At 42.8% G+C, this 18466-nt stretch overlaps 1 protein-coding gene and 1 long non-coding RNA gene across 11 annotated transcripts in view; one reads left to right on the top strand and one right to left on the bottom strand.

Annotated features, from left to right (window-relative positions):
• The window catches only part of LOC126924382 (putative mediator of RNA polymerase II transcription subunit 26), a 63256-nt gene extending 44896 nt beyond the window's left edge, over nucleotides 1-18360 (top strand). For 2 of the 7 annotated variants that reach the window (XM_050738785.1, XM_050738787.1), the window contains exons 2-13: nucleotides 3450-3657; nucleotides 6990-7493; nucleotides 8004-8958; nucleotides 9433-10407; nucleotides 10745-11008; nucleotides 13995-14179; nucleotides 14779-15027; nucleotides 15730-15891; nucleotides 16551-16836; nucleotides 17020-17257; nucleotides 17335-17485; nucleotides 17696-18360. In XM_050738785.1, coding sequence (XP_050594742.1) covers nucleotides 3496-3657; nucleotides 6990-7493; nucleotides 8004-8958; nucleotides 9433-10407; nucleotides 10745-11008; nucleotides 13995-14179; nucleotides 14779-15027; nucleotides 15730-15891; nucleotides 16551-16836; nucleotides 17020-17257; nucleotides 17335-17485; nucleotides 17696-17956 — 4392 coding nt within the window. In that variant the 5' untranslated portion in view covers nucleotides 3450-3495 and the 3' untranslated portion in view covers nucleotides 17957-18360. Of the gene's footprint in view, nucleotides 1-354; nucleotides 774-3449; nucleotides 3658-6989; nucleotides 7494-8003; nucleotides 8959-9432; nucleotides 10408-10744; nucleotides 11009-13994; nucleotides 14180-14778; nucleotides 15028-15729; nucleotides 15892-16550; nucleotides 16837-17019; nucleotides 17258-17334; nucleotides 17486-17647 lie in introns of those variants that run through there. The other 5 variants (XM_050738788.1, XM_050738786.1, XM_050738790.1 and 2 more) reach the window with 5 other exon arrangements.
• Nucleotides 3949-18466, bottom strand: part of LOC126924430 (uncharacterized) — a 54698-nt gene continuing 40180 nt past the window's right edge. For 2 of the 4 annotated variants that reach the window (XR_007713514.1, XR_007713515.1), the window contains 3 exons: nucleotides 14291-14499; nucleotides 13658-14185; nucleotides 11467-13502 (listed from right to left, as the gene is read on the bottom strand). This is a non-coding gene — a long non-coding RNA (uncharacterized LOC126924430). Of the gene's footprint in view, nucleotides 6577-11466; nucleotides 13503-13657; nucleotides 14186-14290; nucleotides 14792-18466 lie in introns of those variants that run through there. The other 2 variants (XR_007713516.1, XR_007713513.1) reach the window with 2 other exon arrangements.

The following is an 18466-nucleotide window of genomic DNA, read 5'->3' as shown; positions in this document are numbered from 1 at the left end:
TCGAGAAGCTAAGGCTAGGAGCTAAGATCGTCGAGATTCGAACGAGCGTTCAAGATCGAAGAGAATCTGCAACTACGAGGAATCGTTGTTCTTTGGAATGGACGCGGGTATAGTGGATAAATCGAGAGATTAACAAGCAACAGCTAATTTAGCTAGAATGCGATTTTTCGTCACGTATAATTTTACGAATCTTTCTTTTGCAAAAGAAAGGATAAAAATTGTGCTTACTTTATCGAACGCTTTACAGAAAGATTTATCTATGAACACGGCCGTCAATTTTTCGTCGCGTTATACAAATCGTTACATACAATATTATACGAGGCTACATTGTAGTCGCATTAATTATGAACGACACTGTACGCGAGGAAATATAGCATCGACAAGGTTAATCCGGGCGAGAGTATGCTTTCCTGTCGACAGCGGCCACCGTGAACGCAATCAGGACAATTGACCCGAGCTGGTCGCTCGACTGAATAATTGCCCCGCTTCCGGTCCCGCTTTTATCCGTTGCTATCGCATTGGCCGACCCTCGACATTTGCCAGCGATACCTCGAGACTCGCACGATCGTGACGCCCCATCGCCTGGGAAGATGTTCCGAGGAAAGGATCCCTATCGTCGTTGTCGAACCCTTCTCGTCGATGGAATCGTTCGAACGAATTGAAGGAAAAACGAAGAAACACGGTACGCTCGATTTGTGCGACCAATGCGGACCAACGTGTTTCGATTCGAGGTGAAATAATAAACGGGCAAGGTCGTACAACGAGAATATTCGGTAAGAAACTTCTATTGAACGAGGGTGAATGAATTTATTCATTCGTTAAATGCAAGTTCCGCAAGTCGGTGTTTCCTGGTTGCACAATGGTCGACGACAAACGACCATGCGATTCGTGGTCGGCGTGAACATCGATTAAGTTTCCTTCTCTCTACCTTTTCCCATTGCTTCGAACGTGACCAACGATTCACCTTGCTGATTAAACACGGTGAAGATCGAGCAACGAAACGATCTATAGAACTTGGCTCACAGCCACATCGTAGGAAAACGCAACGATAACATAAAAGATGAGTCGGTAGAGGAAATGTATCAGAATAACGGGTATATGTCATAAAAATTCATTACACAAATTTGAGATACTATTCGTTGAAATGTTCAACTCGCTATCGTTTATCATGATTCTTGGCAAATTTATTCGAAAGACAGAGGAAAGAAATTAATTATTCTAAAAGCCTGTGAAATCTATTCGCTATAGCATCGTAATATTACAGACGATACAACAATTTTGTATTCTTCCAATCGTTTGGAATTACGAAACGTTTCTCTTTTATATAAAGAATAGATTTTTAAATCAAAAGAGTTCACGCAACAGCTCCTCCGTCTGCATTCGCACATGGCGATGAGTTTTTCCATTTTTGCTATGGTTTCCCACGAGAGAAGAACTTGTTATTCGCCTGAAAAAGTTTCGAGACGGAAGTTGGCGTGAAAGGATAAAAATCGCGAAGAAGTTGGTAGGATCTGGTGAATTTCAAACGGCTCTCGTTCGACGGCCGGCCGAAGAAATTCCAAGACGTGACCATCGCGAGAGAAATTTTTGAAAACTAACCAACACCATAGCTTCCGACGCTTCTTCGCTGAGACGATAAACCATTCTCCCACGGAAACTTCTTATCGTTTTAAGGTCCACGGTGGGAACCGTTCTCTCAGATGGTAGGAATGTGCGATATTAACGAAGCCGATAGATTTTATTCACTGGAGATTCCAACGATACCGTCGCTCTCTACGAACCTGCTAGTTCCAATGATACTTTAATCAAGTTCTCTTATTAAGCGTATAATAAATGTTAAAGATTATCCCACTGAATATTGGGATCTATCGACACAATGGATTAAATATTTTCGCGATCTCTACGATGTATATATTTGTACTAAATATCTTGTATACATGATAGAAATTTCATCTTCAATTTCGTATCAATTTCATCAATATAATCACGGTGATCCTGTCTTATTATAACGCTAATGAAATATCAAAATGCCTCGTATCCCATAACTGGGTAATTTTAAAGAATAAATATGTATAGCAACACGACGAGTTAAACATCGGAGGATGTGACTCTACACAGAAAGCGACGATTATTTCGCTATCAGACAGCTATTTAACACAGTATGTGTTGAACTCGTTTCAATCTCGCTTGATAGAAAAACAAAGGCTGTGAAAAAGCTTCGGAGGTTGAAAGGGATGGTTAACGAGAGCCGGTGGGCTATATCTCCTGTAAAATAAAGCATCGCGTGTAAGAAGCTCGTGGAATATTCAGAATTAAACTCCTATTACCCCCGTGCTTCCGAAGACCGAATAATTTATTCAACTCATTCCCTGATCAAACTTTGTTGCAACGGACCGGCGTTAACAATAAAGCATCGTTTTATCGGGCAATTTATAGCCACGTCCTTCATTAAACTTCACCGAACGCCACGGACAGTTTTCCCGTAAACGTATGCGGCAAAAAGAAGGAGACGTTTAATTATCTTTTTATCCTACCCTCGAGGTTCATCGCGAGATTGCGTTTCGACTGTGCTCTCGCAAAATTTACTAGCTCCGCTATATCGTACTGCACCGTGCTGTGTTTTATAGGAATAATCAAATTTCAACTTCGTATTAATTATCCTGATTATCCATTATCATTTCTGTGTAATTTGTTAGGAATATATTGAGAAGATAAATTGGAGGTTGCCAATTTTTAGAGAATTATCGTATAAAAGTAGAGTAGAAAAATACGACAGTGTCGTATCTACGTAGTGCGGCTGGTGAGCAATTCACGAGAAAATTACAACCATCCTGTTGTGAATAGGCTCTTCGACGTGATGTTGTTGGAAGCGGTATAGCGAGGCTATAAAATTGTTCAGGTGTACAAAATCTATACGTTCCAAGAGACAAAACAACGATTTGAAACATGCAATGGGAAATAAGATGCTCGAGACCTCGTTCAGAATTGCACTGCGTCAATTCAGTATCGTTCCTCTTCTTTTTCTTGCAGAATATTTTTAACAAATTTTCAACAAATATTTTAACAATATTTTAACAAATTGCATAGTATATAATTCACTTCGAAGAGATTGTTGCATTCACGAGACACAAGTTCTGGGTATTAACCGTTAATTTTAGACCTCTTTATTGGTCCCTTTCCTTAATTTTCCAACAAACGACTCGGTATCTCCCGCTCACGAAACCAAGCCTGACTCGCTTCCGGCAGTTAAATCAGTCTTCTAGCAGGGACACCGTGTATATCTGGAGTAACGTCTCCCTAGAGGAGAGCACGACGTGCAGTCGTGTAGGAGGAGCGGTTCTCTCGTGCGCGATGTTGCACACGTGCAGCACGAAACTCACCGTTCACCGGCGATGCTATAGCGACGGGTTAAGAATTGGACGATTACTATTTCGCCTCTTTCCTTTCAGGGTGATGATGTAACGGGACTTTCGCTGTCGCTGCAGTGAAGCAACGATGTCCACACAATGCAACCGCTTCGTGCAGAACGCCTGGAAGAAGGAACTCTGTTCGAATTGCTTCAAGCCAAGAGAGGAACACACTTTGCCGGAAGAGACGTTCAGGTTAAACATTGGCAAGGCTCTGAACTATGTGAAGACTGATAATGTTAAGATACAGGTATTTTATTTCCTAATGAGTTACCTACTTACTTTAGAATTTCAGTCTTTTGTATTTTATTGGTCCCGTTAATTGATAGTGTGAAAATTGTTTCTCCTATTGTCTTCGCCGACGAATAGAGATCCCTCTTTTTTATCGAAGCAAAGGTACTTCCAACACGGATGATATAATTTAAAGGAATGTCAACGATTTTACTCCTGACTGCTTGAGAAGCAAGCCAGTAGTAGAATATTATACATATACAGTACGTTGACGTATACAGTACACTTTGTATAGTATACTGCGGTTTTGACTCAACGAAGACAAATCGGATTTGTACAAAATGTACTACGAACCTTAGCTAAAGTTTCTTCAGACTGTGAGTTACGGAATATAAATTATATACGCGCGCGTGTGTGTATGTGTGTGTGTATGATGTCCAATATTTTACATAAGACTGTTACAGTTAACGACCTCTTAAGTGGCAAGTAAAAATATCATACAGCAGCAACATCGTAAAACTAGAATATCATCTGGTTCATTATATTATCATTAGGCTAAATGATATTGCAATACCTACAAGTCCTTAGAAAATATCGCTAATTTCCTGTGCCTAAGCGAGGCAGTTGCGCAGCGTAACCGGGAAACTTGACTATGCCTCGGTCATTGATTCTAATCGAATAACTAGAATGCTTCTGGAATGAGACTACTAATTAGTAATGATCTCTGGTACACGTGAAAAAACAGCTTCGATGGCGCGATAAATGCGGACCACGAAATTGGCTTTCTCGAGACACGGACAAGATCAAGGGACCAGCGGCGTGGAATTAGCATTTTGCTAGCAGGTTATAGGAGCGTAGGAACTGGCGAGCAAACGACAAAATCGATTCGGGTAAACTAGCGTGGCAGAGTCCCGCTATCGTTTTCACGCGTGACGTTGGGATCGAGCAGGCGGCGAGCTAAACTGTTCCACGCTTGGAAAATTGTTACGAAGTTCCGGCCACGAATCGCGGCGGCATTATGGCAGCGGCATCAAGTTCGTAAAACTGGGTCGTTCGAGCAAAGGACCGTCGTGCACTGTCGTTCGTCCGGAATTCCTGGCTGCCGCTGGTAAGAAGAAGAGAGAATTTATGTGTAACCATGCGGATCGTAATACGTGGCGATGTCCAACGAGCTTTTTACCCGCAGATCGCATTCGCGTTCCTCCATCTATAATTTCTACCAACTTATGCTCGGTTTTGTACTCGTGTTTTCTTATTTTCGCCAAAGCACGTTGGAATTCACGTTCCTCGAGATCCACAGCAGTGGATGGTAATGGAGGAAGAAATTTGATCGAAGAGCGTTATAAGATGTTCAAACACGCCACATAATGGAGGAAAAATCTCTGAGAACACCGGGTGATAAGTGTTCCGCTACTATATATAGACCGTCGATTCCAATTAAGCGAGTTTATTTGGTCTGCTGGTTAATTGTTTTCATTTGGATAAAAAATGTGGCCGGTTAAAGCGAGACCGGATAACGTCCGGTCTTACCGTATTTCTTTTAAAGAATCAGCACGAGAAGAAGCTACTGGAGATACACCTCGTGGCTCCATCTCGTTTCCGTTAATATCCAATTGAGAAGACCGACTGAATCGCAGCGTGACGTCCTCATTGTCGTGGAATTCTAAATTTACATGAAGCATACGTGCGCGTCAGCCAGTGACAAGGGTGAACGTTTAATCGCACGACACGCGCGTCTCTGTCCACGCTCGAGAGGGTAGGCGTTATTCTACGAGGGTTTAATGTCGCATGTGGGCGCGTTCCATCGAAGAAAATCATCGTTCGCCCACGTACTCACGACGCTTTTAAGATCGTTTCGCGTGTTTTCTCATTTACATGCAGGAAATTGGAGGGAAAAATAAAACGGCAGGCAGATGAGAGGGAGAGAGAGAAAATGAGAAAAAAGGCATCTACGATTACTTTCTCCAGCTGATTAATCTCGAGACTTTTCAACATCCGGTGAGATGTAAAATAACGCATCCGAGAGCGATCTTTTTTCGTTCCGCTGGATCGTAGAGGGGATACGTGTTCAAGTGTGTCGATAACATCCGGCGAAAGGAACGCGTGAAAAGTGGCAACTCGCGAAAAAATGATGTTCGCAGCGACGAGAGGGAATGGGATGAAAAGTCGAACGAGAAAATTGCCAAGGTGTTCGTACGACACTATGGAACGACGTAGAAGCTTGCCATAGCTTTTGTCGAGTCGTCGTTTTCGAAAGAATTCGCAGTGTCATTTCGATGATCCCACCACCCTCTTCTATTCGCTGACTCGTGTTATGAAACAGGGACAACGTCGACGAATCTGCGACGAATATTCTAGCTAGTCGATAGTTTCTTGTCGTAGCTGATAAACGAAAATTCTAAAACAGTCCGAAACCTGTGAAATTCGAGAACAGCTTGGATCCACGTTGAATAATTCATCAACGGTTTCATTAACGCCAGCTGACCACCCGAGAGTTTCGGCGAAAAATAACGTTTTTGCACCGGCTGCATTGATCCAACTTGAACCAGCAACTTTCATTTCCTGGCAAACGGTGATAAGACGTTCGAGTGTACGAGGAGACCCTTTAACCAGATCCAGAATACTATTTCTTCCGAGTACCGGTGAATTATTAGACGGATTACTAGAGGATAGAGTGGTATGGACGATTATAACTTACTTAAGCTGGCTCGGGATTGCTCCTATCCGTCGACGCTGCTGCCAAACAATAATATTTAATTCCTGTCGAAGAGGATTGGGTCGTGAATCTGCGGAACTAGCCTGGAAACTTGTCCATAGAGTAGATACTTGATCGCCGTCCACGAAGATTACGATTCATGCCGATCACTTGGAGAATCGTGGTACATAATGCATCCTTCGAACGTTTCGATCCGCGTGAAACTTCCGCCGTTCCTTCGGTCTACAGAACAACGTTTCATTTCACGTTTATTGAATACGTAATGAATTGGAGAAATTCGTATAGAAATCATAGAAATTCATAGAAACGTTCGCGCTAGAATAACAAGTATCTAATTGCGTATTTATTCGTACAAACGTATTGTATATTTAATTGTCTAAATGTACCATGTATAAACAGACATAAATAGAATTATACGTCGAAATTGAAATAGGAATATATAATTATATTTCAATCTCGATAGAGGTTGACGTCAAACACGCGTTCAAATTAACTACGATATTCATAAATATTCGAGAACCGATTCATTTTACGGCACAAATAATTGCACAGAAAAAATACGTGTCTCAGCTGACGCTTTAAATGTTCAAATCTTATAATAATAAATTATAAATATAAGTTTTGATCATTTTCAGAGTATTCTGCGTGGGAAGGCGGTGTCTCAAAAGGATCAGAAAAAGAAGAGCGTGGCATTTACGGAGCGGCTGACGGAGGTAATCGGTTATGGAGGCGACGACTTCGTCTCCGAAGGTGAAGAGGAAGATGAGCAGGACTTGGTGGAGTCGTTCAACGGGGACGATGACGCGTTGCCAGACAGCGAAGAGGAAAGGGCTTTGGGCAACTTGACGCGTGCCAATACCAACTTTAATACGATCACCGCAAACTTGACGGAGATCGTCTCCACGAACGAGACGAGTAAGTCGTCTACAACGACGAGATCCTTCGCGTCCCTTATGTTGGGAAGGATACAGAAGGATTCAGAAGGCAAGAAGACTACGTTGTTGGTCTCTGTCACGCCGTTTGGCGGTGACGAATCTTTGCCAACAGCAAAGAGGCCTAGCGATAAGAAGGTGAATGGATTCGTTAATGGCTTAACGAACTTTACCAAATCTAAACTAATGGAAACTGACAAGTCTGAGGTTGGTATTTTGTATTACGTTCGTTGCATGTTCGACTTTCGTCATCCCTTGATTAGCATAGTCATAGAATGATCATAGAATTAACAAAGACAAACGAATTTCAATTAAACTGATTTTAGTGTTACCGTCTTGCAGACGTAAATATAACGAAACAGTTTGTCTGTCCAGTTTAACAGGCAAATGAACAGATAATTTTCATATAATATCTGTCTCTATATTGCAAAATACTACGTGTGAGGATTATTATCCTGAATTTACGATACTTACTAAGAACTTTTAGCCACGATTTTCTGATTTTTATTTCACGTCTTTAGAAGCACTTTGGAAGATAAACGTTTGCCGATTCGGATTCACGTCATGCGCGGTAAACGCATTAAAGGGATCTTCCCTTTGTAGCGAAACTTTATTGAAACTTTCCGTCGAATTCGTATCGTAAAGTGCGTTAAAGAAATATTCTATACTTGGTGAAAAGTTTCTTCCTTTTTTTATCGACTTTTAATATTCCTACAGACGATGTCGAAGAGCATGAAAAAAACCGATGTCGATGCGAGAAAGGAGGAAAAGAAGGATCAGAAGTTTTCATCCGGCATGGAGAAGATCGTGGACATGCCCCTGATCACGTCGAATAATTTAATTTCTGTCATGCAAAGAAACGAATCGGGGGATCCTGATGACACCAAGGACAGAACGTCCGAATCTAACATAATCAACGTCGAGAGGAATTTAGAGAATAGTAAATCGGATAAGAAGGCTGCCAATATTCCTCGAAGCCAACCAATTAAAAAGTTCGACAACGAGAAATCCAAGATTCATGCGCAAGCTTCGCAAAATGGTGTCAAGATCGAATATGACTTTACAGGGAAAATCACGAAGAAAGCACGCGACGTATCGAGAATAGAAAATGAATCCTTGGACAAGGGTATCGAATTGACTCTGACACCTTTGAAGAACGAGGCTGAAGACGCTGCCGAGAGCGATAGATCCATGATTGTTCGAGGAAAAGACGCCAATAAAATCAACGCAACATTAAACGACAATAGGAAAATCGTTAAAGACGATCCATTGTTACTTGAAGTGCGAAAAGTGGAAGGTGAAGCTACACCCGTGGAGAAGAAGTTCAGTTTTGAAGAAAGTCGAGAATCGGCTGGTGAACCAGATGGAAAGGCGGACGAAGAAGAAATGACGGAACCGCCAGCTCTTCCAAAGAGTCCTCCGCCTATTGAAACTAAGCATCCTGTTCAGGCAGAAACGTGTAAGACACCGATCATCACAACCGAACCGAGACCGTCTTTTCTACACGGAACAGTTCACTCGGAATCGAAGATGAAACCTGTGGTGCCTCAGAAGCCGACTAATTTCTTGGCCAAGAGTAGTTCTACGTCGCCTGATACAAATGGAAAAAAAAGTTACGTGTTACCGCCTCCTTCGGTTCAAAACGCCGCAGGCAAGCCCGCTTCGAGCACAGGTGAGAATCTTTTTCTTTCTCGAAAAATATGTCGCATCTTTCTTGAACTTTTAAGATTTTTATATAAAATGCCTGAATACTTAAACTTTCAAATATTTTCATGTAAATATTTCCAAACTTTCGAGTTTCCAAGTTTTCCAATATCAAAATGTTCGAACATTTCAATTTTTCAACTTTTAAATATTCCCTTCTTTCGAAATAACTTTCAAATAAATTCTCGATTTCCCAACGTTTAAATCTTCCAAGAAACAACTAAACCTAATGATCTGCGACAAAGTCATTCGCATGACAAGGGCGTAACGATTAGATCACTATCGCGACGATACCAGGATTACTTAGGGATTCGGTAGACGGTTCGCGCAAAGTCATCCTTCTGATTAGTTGAAACGACCACGTAGATCCACGATTACGTCGTCCACGGTACAACACTCTCCGTTCTAATTAACGACGTTTGCATTTTCAACTGATTTACAGGCGCCAACAACGTTCCACCTCCGGAACAAATAACTTCCTCTCGTCTAACAGCTACCAAAGACAAGTCGGAGGAGCAAGTTGCCGCTTCGCTCTTAGATCAAAATCGTGGATCTCTGAACGCGGATACTCCAAAAGACTCGGAACAGCGAGAGAACGAAACTTCTCGATCGCAAATCAACTCAAAGTCTGTGTGTCAAGGTATCGAGTCGAAGTTGCCGACCGTTGAGATGTCTGCATCGAAAACGTCGCCAGGAAGCAAGTCAAAGACGTCGTCGAACGTAGTCAGAAGTCAGACCACAGATTCAGCAGATAGTACGGAGAATCCGGAGGTCGACGAAGAAATTTCAGATCCCCAATTTTCGACGGTAGAGTCGATACGGTCGCCGAATAAAAGAAGAATGGCGCCAAAACCTCCAGCGATCGATTCTACGGAAGAACTGGCTCCCAGTTGTAGCTTGTTCGCCAGGAATCCCGGGGCGAATTTCAAATCAGACTCTCCAGTGGTCAGAGAAAAAGAGAAGAGAGAAAGGGCCTCGTCGTGCAGCCCGAAGTTTCGAAAAGCTGTCTCGGATCTTCCAGATCCTACGATCGCGCAAACGTGCGATCCAGCGTCCAGAAGAACGATATCTCTGTCGCAGGATAGTCTGGCAAGTGGGCCAGAAGTTAGAGAAGAAAAGAAGAGAGGTAGACCGCGTTTCTCTTTGAAGAGATTTCTCAGGATGGGTTCGAGGAAAGACGTGGATATGGTTAGCGGTCATGCGTCCAACTCGAGGATCGACGAAATACCATCGACGCCGCAACCTAAACCACGATTAGAAATTATTCATCCGTTGGAGTTGGATGGTGCTGCTGTTGAAGTGGTGGGAAACGATCGGATTAGCAGGATAAGCGAAGATCAACCAGATTCCTGCGGTTCTAGGAACGACGCGGGAAGAGCAACTCGATCGCCGTTGTCCGCCGGATCGCACGCCGCCGGTAAGTTTTCCTTTTGACACACGATCGCTCTATCCGATAATGATCTATCTTGACGAGGGATCGAGAGAAACGGAGAAGCGGTTCTTTTAGAATTTCGTCTATAATTTTGGCTTATCAAAATTTACCTGGTCTCCCTTTGTCAATTAATTAGCATGTATATTAGTGGTACGGACATCATCGTGTCACGTTCATTTCGCAGTCTCCTCAAAGAGAACGTTTAATATTCAAGCGCGTACCGCGATGGTTCTCCACCATCGAGAGCGAATTCTCCAAAGATAGTAAATTTGCAAGGACCGTATGCCGGCTGTATAAAATATGCGTTACTATGTTATGGTAGCGAGACCAGGGAAACCGCCACCACCACCAAGGAACCAGTCTTTGGAGGATTGGTCGAGACTGGATCCAGCTAGCAAACCGGTCAGACCACCACCGCCACGCGTCGAGACCAAACAACTACCGTCGAGGAACGACAAGTCATCCACGAAATCGTCGCCCTCGTCGTCCACATCTTCAACGTCCTCGTCGTCTACGTCGTCGTCTTCGACGTCGTCCTGGCAGCCAGCAGCCTCGACCACCTCAGACTCGATTTACGCGAATCTGGGTAAGTTCAGGCCCATCCAATGTAACTAATGGTTATCCACGGCAAAAATCTCGATGTTGTAACAGCCATACTCACACGAATCCTCGCGCCAGCTGCTTCCTTGACGAATTTACAGTTTTCTTTGCGAGAGTACGTCCGATCGGGGAATATAATCCTGTAACGCTGGATAACGGTGGTTAACTCTCACCTTTCCCTCACGGGTTTTTTTCTTCGTTCCTCGTTTCGCCGGGTCGACGTACGGTCGTCGTGAAATTGCCGTTTCTTTACACCCGTCTGCCCCCCTTTTTTTCTCAATTTGGATAGTGCTCGTTTGTCCGTGTCTGGACACGAACGAAGACTTAGACGATCGATGAAGACGAAGAGTCGCGTGATCCTGTTTATATCGGGATTCCCGTGAAACAGTCAGATTAATATTCTTCTCGAAGTTACGTTCTCTTTTAAACTTTTGCTATATGCCATACGCGTTTCGTATTCTAATTATTGTTTCTTATACTCTATACGACTAATCCCTTCGAACGACTATACTCTATACTCGTGTACTTTCTCGACTAATTGCTCTATTTAGAGACATTATACCGAACGATTCACGATTCTCTGTGATATATCTTATTACCGTTTTGTTGGATAAAACAACGCGCGATGACGTTTCGCGCTTCGTGTTTTTCAACAGCTACGTTTGTCGATGAAACACCGTAGTTGTGATTATCTTTTTTGTACCGCGCGAATCGCCGTCGTTTTGATACAGAAATTTCTCTATCAAACGAACTAAAGTTGCCTCCAACGGATCAGAGTGCGATCAAGAGTTTGAGAATGGCTGGCCGAATTTAAGAAAGAATTTGAAACTGGAAAAAGTGCGAAACCAGTTGTATGAACCGATGATTACACATTGTTTTTTTTTTTTTTTGTAAATAAAACGATAGAAATGGAGTACGAAAGATTCTGTAACCTCGAATTTCTGTGTCTGAAATAAACGTTTGTTGCCTGAAAAACCAGAGAGCCTTGTTTTTCTTGGTCACGTAATATTCTCGCAATTTTTTCTTTCTTTCTTTTTCTTTTCTTTTAGATTTTTGGTTCGTTGCACCCGTCGTAATCCCAGTATCTCTCTATCCGTTGCGTGTGCTTTCTCCTTTCTTTTTGTTTTTTCATGACGAACGGAACGAAGGCCTCGACGATGTGAAACGACGAAGCGAAAAAAGGAACCACGATCGTTCTCATTCATAATTGTTATTGGATTGCGATCGTTTGACGTTTGCGCGGTTCGATTTGGGGTTGCTTCATCGTTAACCGCATGCACCGGATACGACTGTATTCAAAGACTATGCGAAACTTGCATACATTCTCTTTTTCATCCACCATTTCGCTCGTTCCATTATTTCCTTTCTTTCCTTAATAAGTTCGCTACCATTTACCGAATAGGAATATCCTTGTCAAACGACCCTCTTAAACCACATTGTTAAAGTCCATCTTTTGTAAACTTCTCGGTTTCCTTAAACTTTAAAATTGTTCTTCTATAAAAGGCAGAAGACTCGACATTTCACGTTCTCCCTGCGGTGTCCATTTTTGCGTAATATACTTTACGTGCAAAATTAGCAAATATCACGTGATTTACAAACAAGCATGCACACGATGCGTGATAGCGGTATTCCTTCATTTCGATTCAAAAAGACAATTTCATTCGCGTGCTAAGCATCGATCCACTCGACACCTTCCTTCTCTCACGAACGAAGAGTCGAATTTGCTTTGGTAGACGAGAATCGAACAGCTATAGGGTAGAGAGGTGCTCGTCTCATTCCTAGTCCGCTGTAAATAGTGAACATGTCGGCGGCGACGTGACAACGGTGGTAGGATTGTTGCGCAAGGTATCCTTAACCGTCCCAGGGTGCAACTAACGCCGCATGTATTGATTGCATATTAGCATCGTGTTCTCTCCCCCTTCCCCTTCAGTCAAACCTTGATAACGAATGCCTGCCAATTCCAGGATTCCCGATGATTCGCGCAGGAACTCTAAACGCCACTTAATTCACTGTGTTTCGCCCTGGAATTTCTAGAACTCTATTGAACCCTTTAGCTTCGCCGGAACTTCTCCAAGGAATTAGGATACCGAGAGAGATGTGTCTCTCCTTCCACAGGAATTACGTTTCCAATTGATACGAACGGTGTTATTTAGTCGATTTAACGTTGGAAGAAAGTCGAAGGGTTAAATAGACACGATTCTCGTTATTCGATTATCATACAGTATTGGATCGTTCGATAAGTTGATGCTGATTTTTGTAGCACAATATCTAATTCGCAGCGTCAATTACTACGCGTCATCGGTATTATGCATAGATGGAAACCTCGATCTCTCGTATTCCTATCTTCTCCGTTTCCATTCACCAAGAACATGCTGTTCATAATAGAGCCGCGAGAATGGGTCCGCCAGGTACAAAGTTGATTTAAACCTCGAAGATGGATTAATTTTTCGGATATAAAACAATTGTAGAAAAATGGAGTCCTAAAACAGTTGAAAAAGATCATTGAACGAAATTGTATGTGTACATCATATTAAAAATAAACGTGTTTCGAAAAAGCAATGTTACGAACCATTTAAAAATCGATACAAACTTATCGAACGATCGAATAAACTGCCATTATCATTATCATACTTACGCTGTAGTCGTATTCGTAAGAGTTTTATCGGAAAAATGATTCACGATTGAAACACCGACGAGCGGAAGAGCGATCCGAAATCGTCGATACGACGACCTCGAGTGATTCACCAACGTGTCTGATTTGTCGCTTTGCCCTCGTCCTCTCGCAACAACAGTCCATTCTGCATAGATATACACATACGTATGTACGTGCTAGCGCGTCTCTAGTGTTTTAGCCGGGAACGATAATTCCGTCTCTCCTAGCACGCTAGTACGCTAGCTAGCCTGTTTTGTGATATGCCTTGTGTCTTGTGGTACTAACCCATGGCGCTTGACGATGGCGGACGTGCCTGCAGCAGCGGAGGATGTTACAGGTGAGGTGCGCAGCTCGTTGGCACCCTCGAAACCGCAAAGAACCGCCAGCATGAGGGACCAAGCGACCTCGCAGCCAATCCTCAAGAAACACGGCTCTTCAAGCCCGGCGCTTAATCAGGATTACGAGACTGTCGCGGTTACTGCGCCACCCACGTCTGATTCTCTGGTAATGCTACAATTAATGGGCTTTTAACGATTTTTATGGCTGACCGCGGAAGTGTACACAGGAAGTAGGAAGAAAGGTGTTCAAGAATTTAAGGCTACCGTAATGTCTCACCTATTAGACGTCAGTGTGCTCTCGAAATAACACTTATGGCACGTTCGGCTAGGTTAGTACATAGTACGTGCAGTGTTCTCAGTGTCCACCATTCGGAGTTAATAGATTGGTGGATTATGTTTGGTCGGTTCTTGAAACATCTTCCTTTGTCGATCCGTTTACACGATTTGCATGACAAGAATGATGGTACAGGTAAGGTGAGAGGGAATCTGCAAGTCAAAATAAGTTGAAAACTAAAAATAACGAAACAGAGTTGGAGCATTTTATCGTTTCGAAATAAATCTTTTTCACGGGTCGTGCTAATTTCAACTGTTTTTCCAAAAGTTCCTTTCTGTACGAGGACTCTAACACGATGTTGTTATTGTTGATTTCTGTCTCATTTTCACTCGTAGAATCTCCTCGTTTCATTTGTACCACAATTTCGTTACATAGAATTACCATATCTAACGAGTTACTAATTCCAGCGTGGTTTTACACGATTTTTCCAGACGTCTAACGACAGTCATGTTTACGAGTGCCTTTCTAGCTCGCCGGAATGCGATTCGAATCTCGAGCTGCGCCACACTGGCGTATCTCATCTCAGCTGCAAGAGGAAATCCGACAGCAACGCGATGGAACCCGCTTCGGAATTCAAATTTCATCATCAGACGTTCGTCAGATCGACTTCGCTTCCATATTGCGGCAGCGAGACCGAGAGCGAGTTGTATGCCCCGTATGGTTTTTACACCGGTGACGAGGTACGATCTCGTGATATTTCCCGAACTGGACGTGACCGCGTGGGTGGTCGCGTAAGATATCGGAAACTGTACAACCAAAGAACGTATGTGCTAGTTTTAAAATTATGGCGACTAGCGCGAAACACTATCGAAACGAACAAATTTAATGCTACACACGATTCGGTTTCGAATAATTTGATCGAAATTCTGGTCTCGTAGCGATGTCAACGAAACTTTAAAATGTTTCGTACAACGCACTCGATGTAACATATTCGGGAAAAGAGTTTGCAAGAGTCGGAATACTTTCGCGAATCGGTGTATACATATTACGTTTCCGACTGAATTTATGCTTTTTAGAAAAGAAGCAATACGAACATGGCGATCGATCGAACGAACGCTAACCAGATAGAAAAGGTTTAAAATTAAACGAAACCCCGTAGAGACTAGGTTTTTCACGCTTCCGTCGGAGCCACCTTTCTTCGTTGCTTTTTCAAAGGTGGATCGGTTTCACAACTGTTTAGCAGGCCCAGAGATTTTATTACCATGCAACTCGATCCCGCGGTATTTGCGGAACTTTATTACTCGACGGGGAAGTTTCGTGGTCCGCGCGCGCATCCTGGACTTTTCTTATTTAATAAAGATCCCGGGAAACAATTTTACTTTGAGATAGTTTTATCAGTGGCGCAACCGCGCGGAATTTATAATGGAATTTTTAAAATGCAGGGTCCGGAGGAGGATCAAGACTGGAAGAATAAGGACGACGAATTAAGGATAAGCCGATTGAGGCAACGCAGAGGTCGCAGTATAGTTCATCGAAGCCTCGAGGATAATTACGGCGCCGTGGTCGTTGCAAATCATGAAGCTCTCGCCCAGTTTCTCGACCAGGTACTTTCTCACTTTGCACTTCCTTCTAAGAAAAATCTTCCAACTACTTATTCCGAGATCCAAATCCTACATTCATGAAATCTTCGATAAAATCTCAAGTGCTCTTTCATACAGTACAATAGGATATTTCATTATTAGTTATTCCGTAGTATGCGTTCAAGCCGCGGTGATTTACGATTAACGAAGCGGCATTGTTCCGGTATCTAATTTATCTTATTGACCTGGAATCTTTTCGCAAAAATTCACCGTCTAAACAGATTTCAAGATCCAGCGAAATATGTAAAAATGCACATTTGCGATATTCAACTTTCTTGTTTCGTTACAGTCGCGTGATGTTTTATTATGGTGGTAATGGAATTTCAAAAACTTTCGACTTATAATATATGAAACTTACGATGTATATTCGTAAAAGTTTTCCGTGGCAAGTATTAGTGAACTACATCCGCGAACCGCTATAAGTAGATTCAGTCAGCACGAGTTCAATTAATCAGGCATTAACTAAAATTTCGTTGCAATAAATACAACTGAAATAAATGGAGCATTGTCCTCTAATTGGATCGTTCTATTTAGATTGTATTTAGATGTGTATTTTACTCGTGCGACGTGGTTCAACAACACGTTTCATAGAATATGCATGGGACGTACATTTACTGTTGCAGCTGAACCAAACGCCTCAAATGCTTGCGGGGCTGCGAGCGTTGAAAAATACGAATCCGCGTGTAAGCCACTTCGGCATCGACGCCAATACGTCGATCACAGTCGGTAGAAGAATATTTTGCTCGGCGACGTGGAACGAGCTGAACGTCACCTTGTGCATCGCCTTCGATCTGGCTACGCATGTGTCGCGGAAGGAATTTTATTTGGCACCTATAATCGAGTTTATAGACAGCCCACCGAGGGAAATTACCGACAAGACGTGTCTACGAGGGAACAAGAAGCTCGAAGGTATTTTATCGATCTCCTTATCCTTCCCTCTTTAAAGTACACGTTGCCACGAACCAATATTAATTCATTAAGGGCCAAACGACAGTTTTTACGAACGTTATAAACGCTCTAATTTCCTTAAATTCCGTAAAAAATATGAAAATTTAAATTCGCGATACCGTAAAATCGTTTTTATTATTTCAGCGACCATTTCTGTACTGCCGCGTTTACAAGTGAACACGATACAATTATACGGCGCGACGATCAAGGATTTGCACGATGAAGGAACAATTAGGGAAGCATCGTTCGTGCTCCTTCAATTCGTCACAGCGTTAAAGAGCCTTCAAGCGCGAGGAATCGAAGAATCTGCGAGAAGCTTGAACAACGTGGTTCTATGTAGAGAAGACAAGGACGCCTATTACAGGCTCTATCTTCTTCAAGGGTCGGTAAACGCGTCGAAGGAGCTTGCTCGACGCCAGCTCGAAATTGGTTCGCTCATTGCTCGATAACGTTTGACAGATTGAACGTGGAGACGAACGAGGAACGCGACGAGGAGAGGGTTTCGTTGTGTCAGTGCGCGCTCGTGGCGCTTCAACAACTCAACTTGGCCAGTAGACTGCCACTGATTCAGGAGCTGCTCGTACGGGAGAAGGCAGTCACCTTGTCTCAGGTAAAATTAACTAGAACGTCGTCGGTTGTCTGTTTTCGCGAACAAACAAATAATTTCAAAGATGAACGCTACGACGACTAGCGATATTACAGTGCTGTCACGCGAATGTCAAATATTCGATGGCGATATACAGTGACGACAAAAAATATTTGTCTGTGTTAGAATCTGGAAGAATTGAGAACTGAACGAAAATCTATATTCTCAACGTAGGTGAAATCCATCCTGGAATTTTCTCTGTGGGGTCCCGCAGACGTGACTTTCGGTGGTCCACGGGAAAGGGAAGTTACCCTCCAAAGATGGTTGGATCTGGAAAGAGCGAACGTTCTTCACGCGTTAGTGAGGACAAGGGCGCCGCTCACCGTCACCGACGAATACCAATTGCTATTCTTGGTTCGAACCAGTGCGAAAATTATGGGCGAAGCGTCCTTGCTTTTGGACGAGCAACGGAATCGTCTGGTTCGAACTCGCTAAACGATCGTTCTATTTCTTTAAACGATCGTCATCAGGGACGAAGTCAAACAGAATCGACCACCAGTTTTTCATAGACGAAATATTATTTAATTATATTTATACATCTGGCAAATAGTGTATTAAAGATTTTCCAAATTCGAGAAACGTGTACAGTTTTCAGACGATCGAAAGGAACGACGTTTTGTTCGAACGAAACTGGACAATAGTCGCGATTGTACAGATGAAAACGCGAGGCTCCGAATGGATATCAACGCTCGTTCGAAGCGAGATCGCGTGGGACGATGCTTTCGACCGAACGTTCTCGTTCATAATTAAGAACGATAATTACCTTCGATTAACGTCCCCGATCGAGTGTAATCTTATTAAATATTTGTACAAATAAATGACAATTGCTATTTGACGTATTCCCCCTGGCGAACAATTTTATAGCTGATCCGATTAAGTGGAAACGCTAAATTACCGAAGCGTTCGTTGCGCGGTTATTACCGTAAATATCGAAGACACGAAAAG

This window comes from Bombus affinis, chromosome 14 (genome assembly GCF_024516045.1).
Source record: "Bombus affinis isolate iyBomAffi1 chromosome 14, iyBomAffi1.2, whole genome shotgun sequence".
NCBI classification, from domain to species: domain Eukaryota; kingdom Metazoa; phylum Arthropoda; class Insecta; order Hymenoptera; family Apidae; genus Bombus; species Bombus affinis.
Note: the sequence above shows the minus strand (reverse complement) of the source record. Positions and strands in the feature narration are given on the sequence as shown.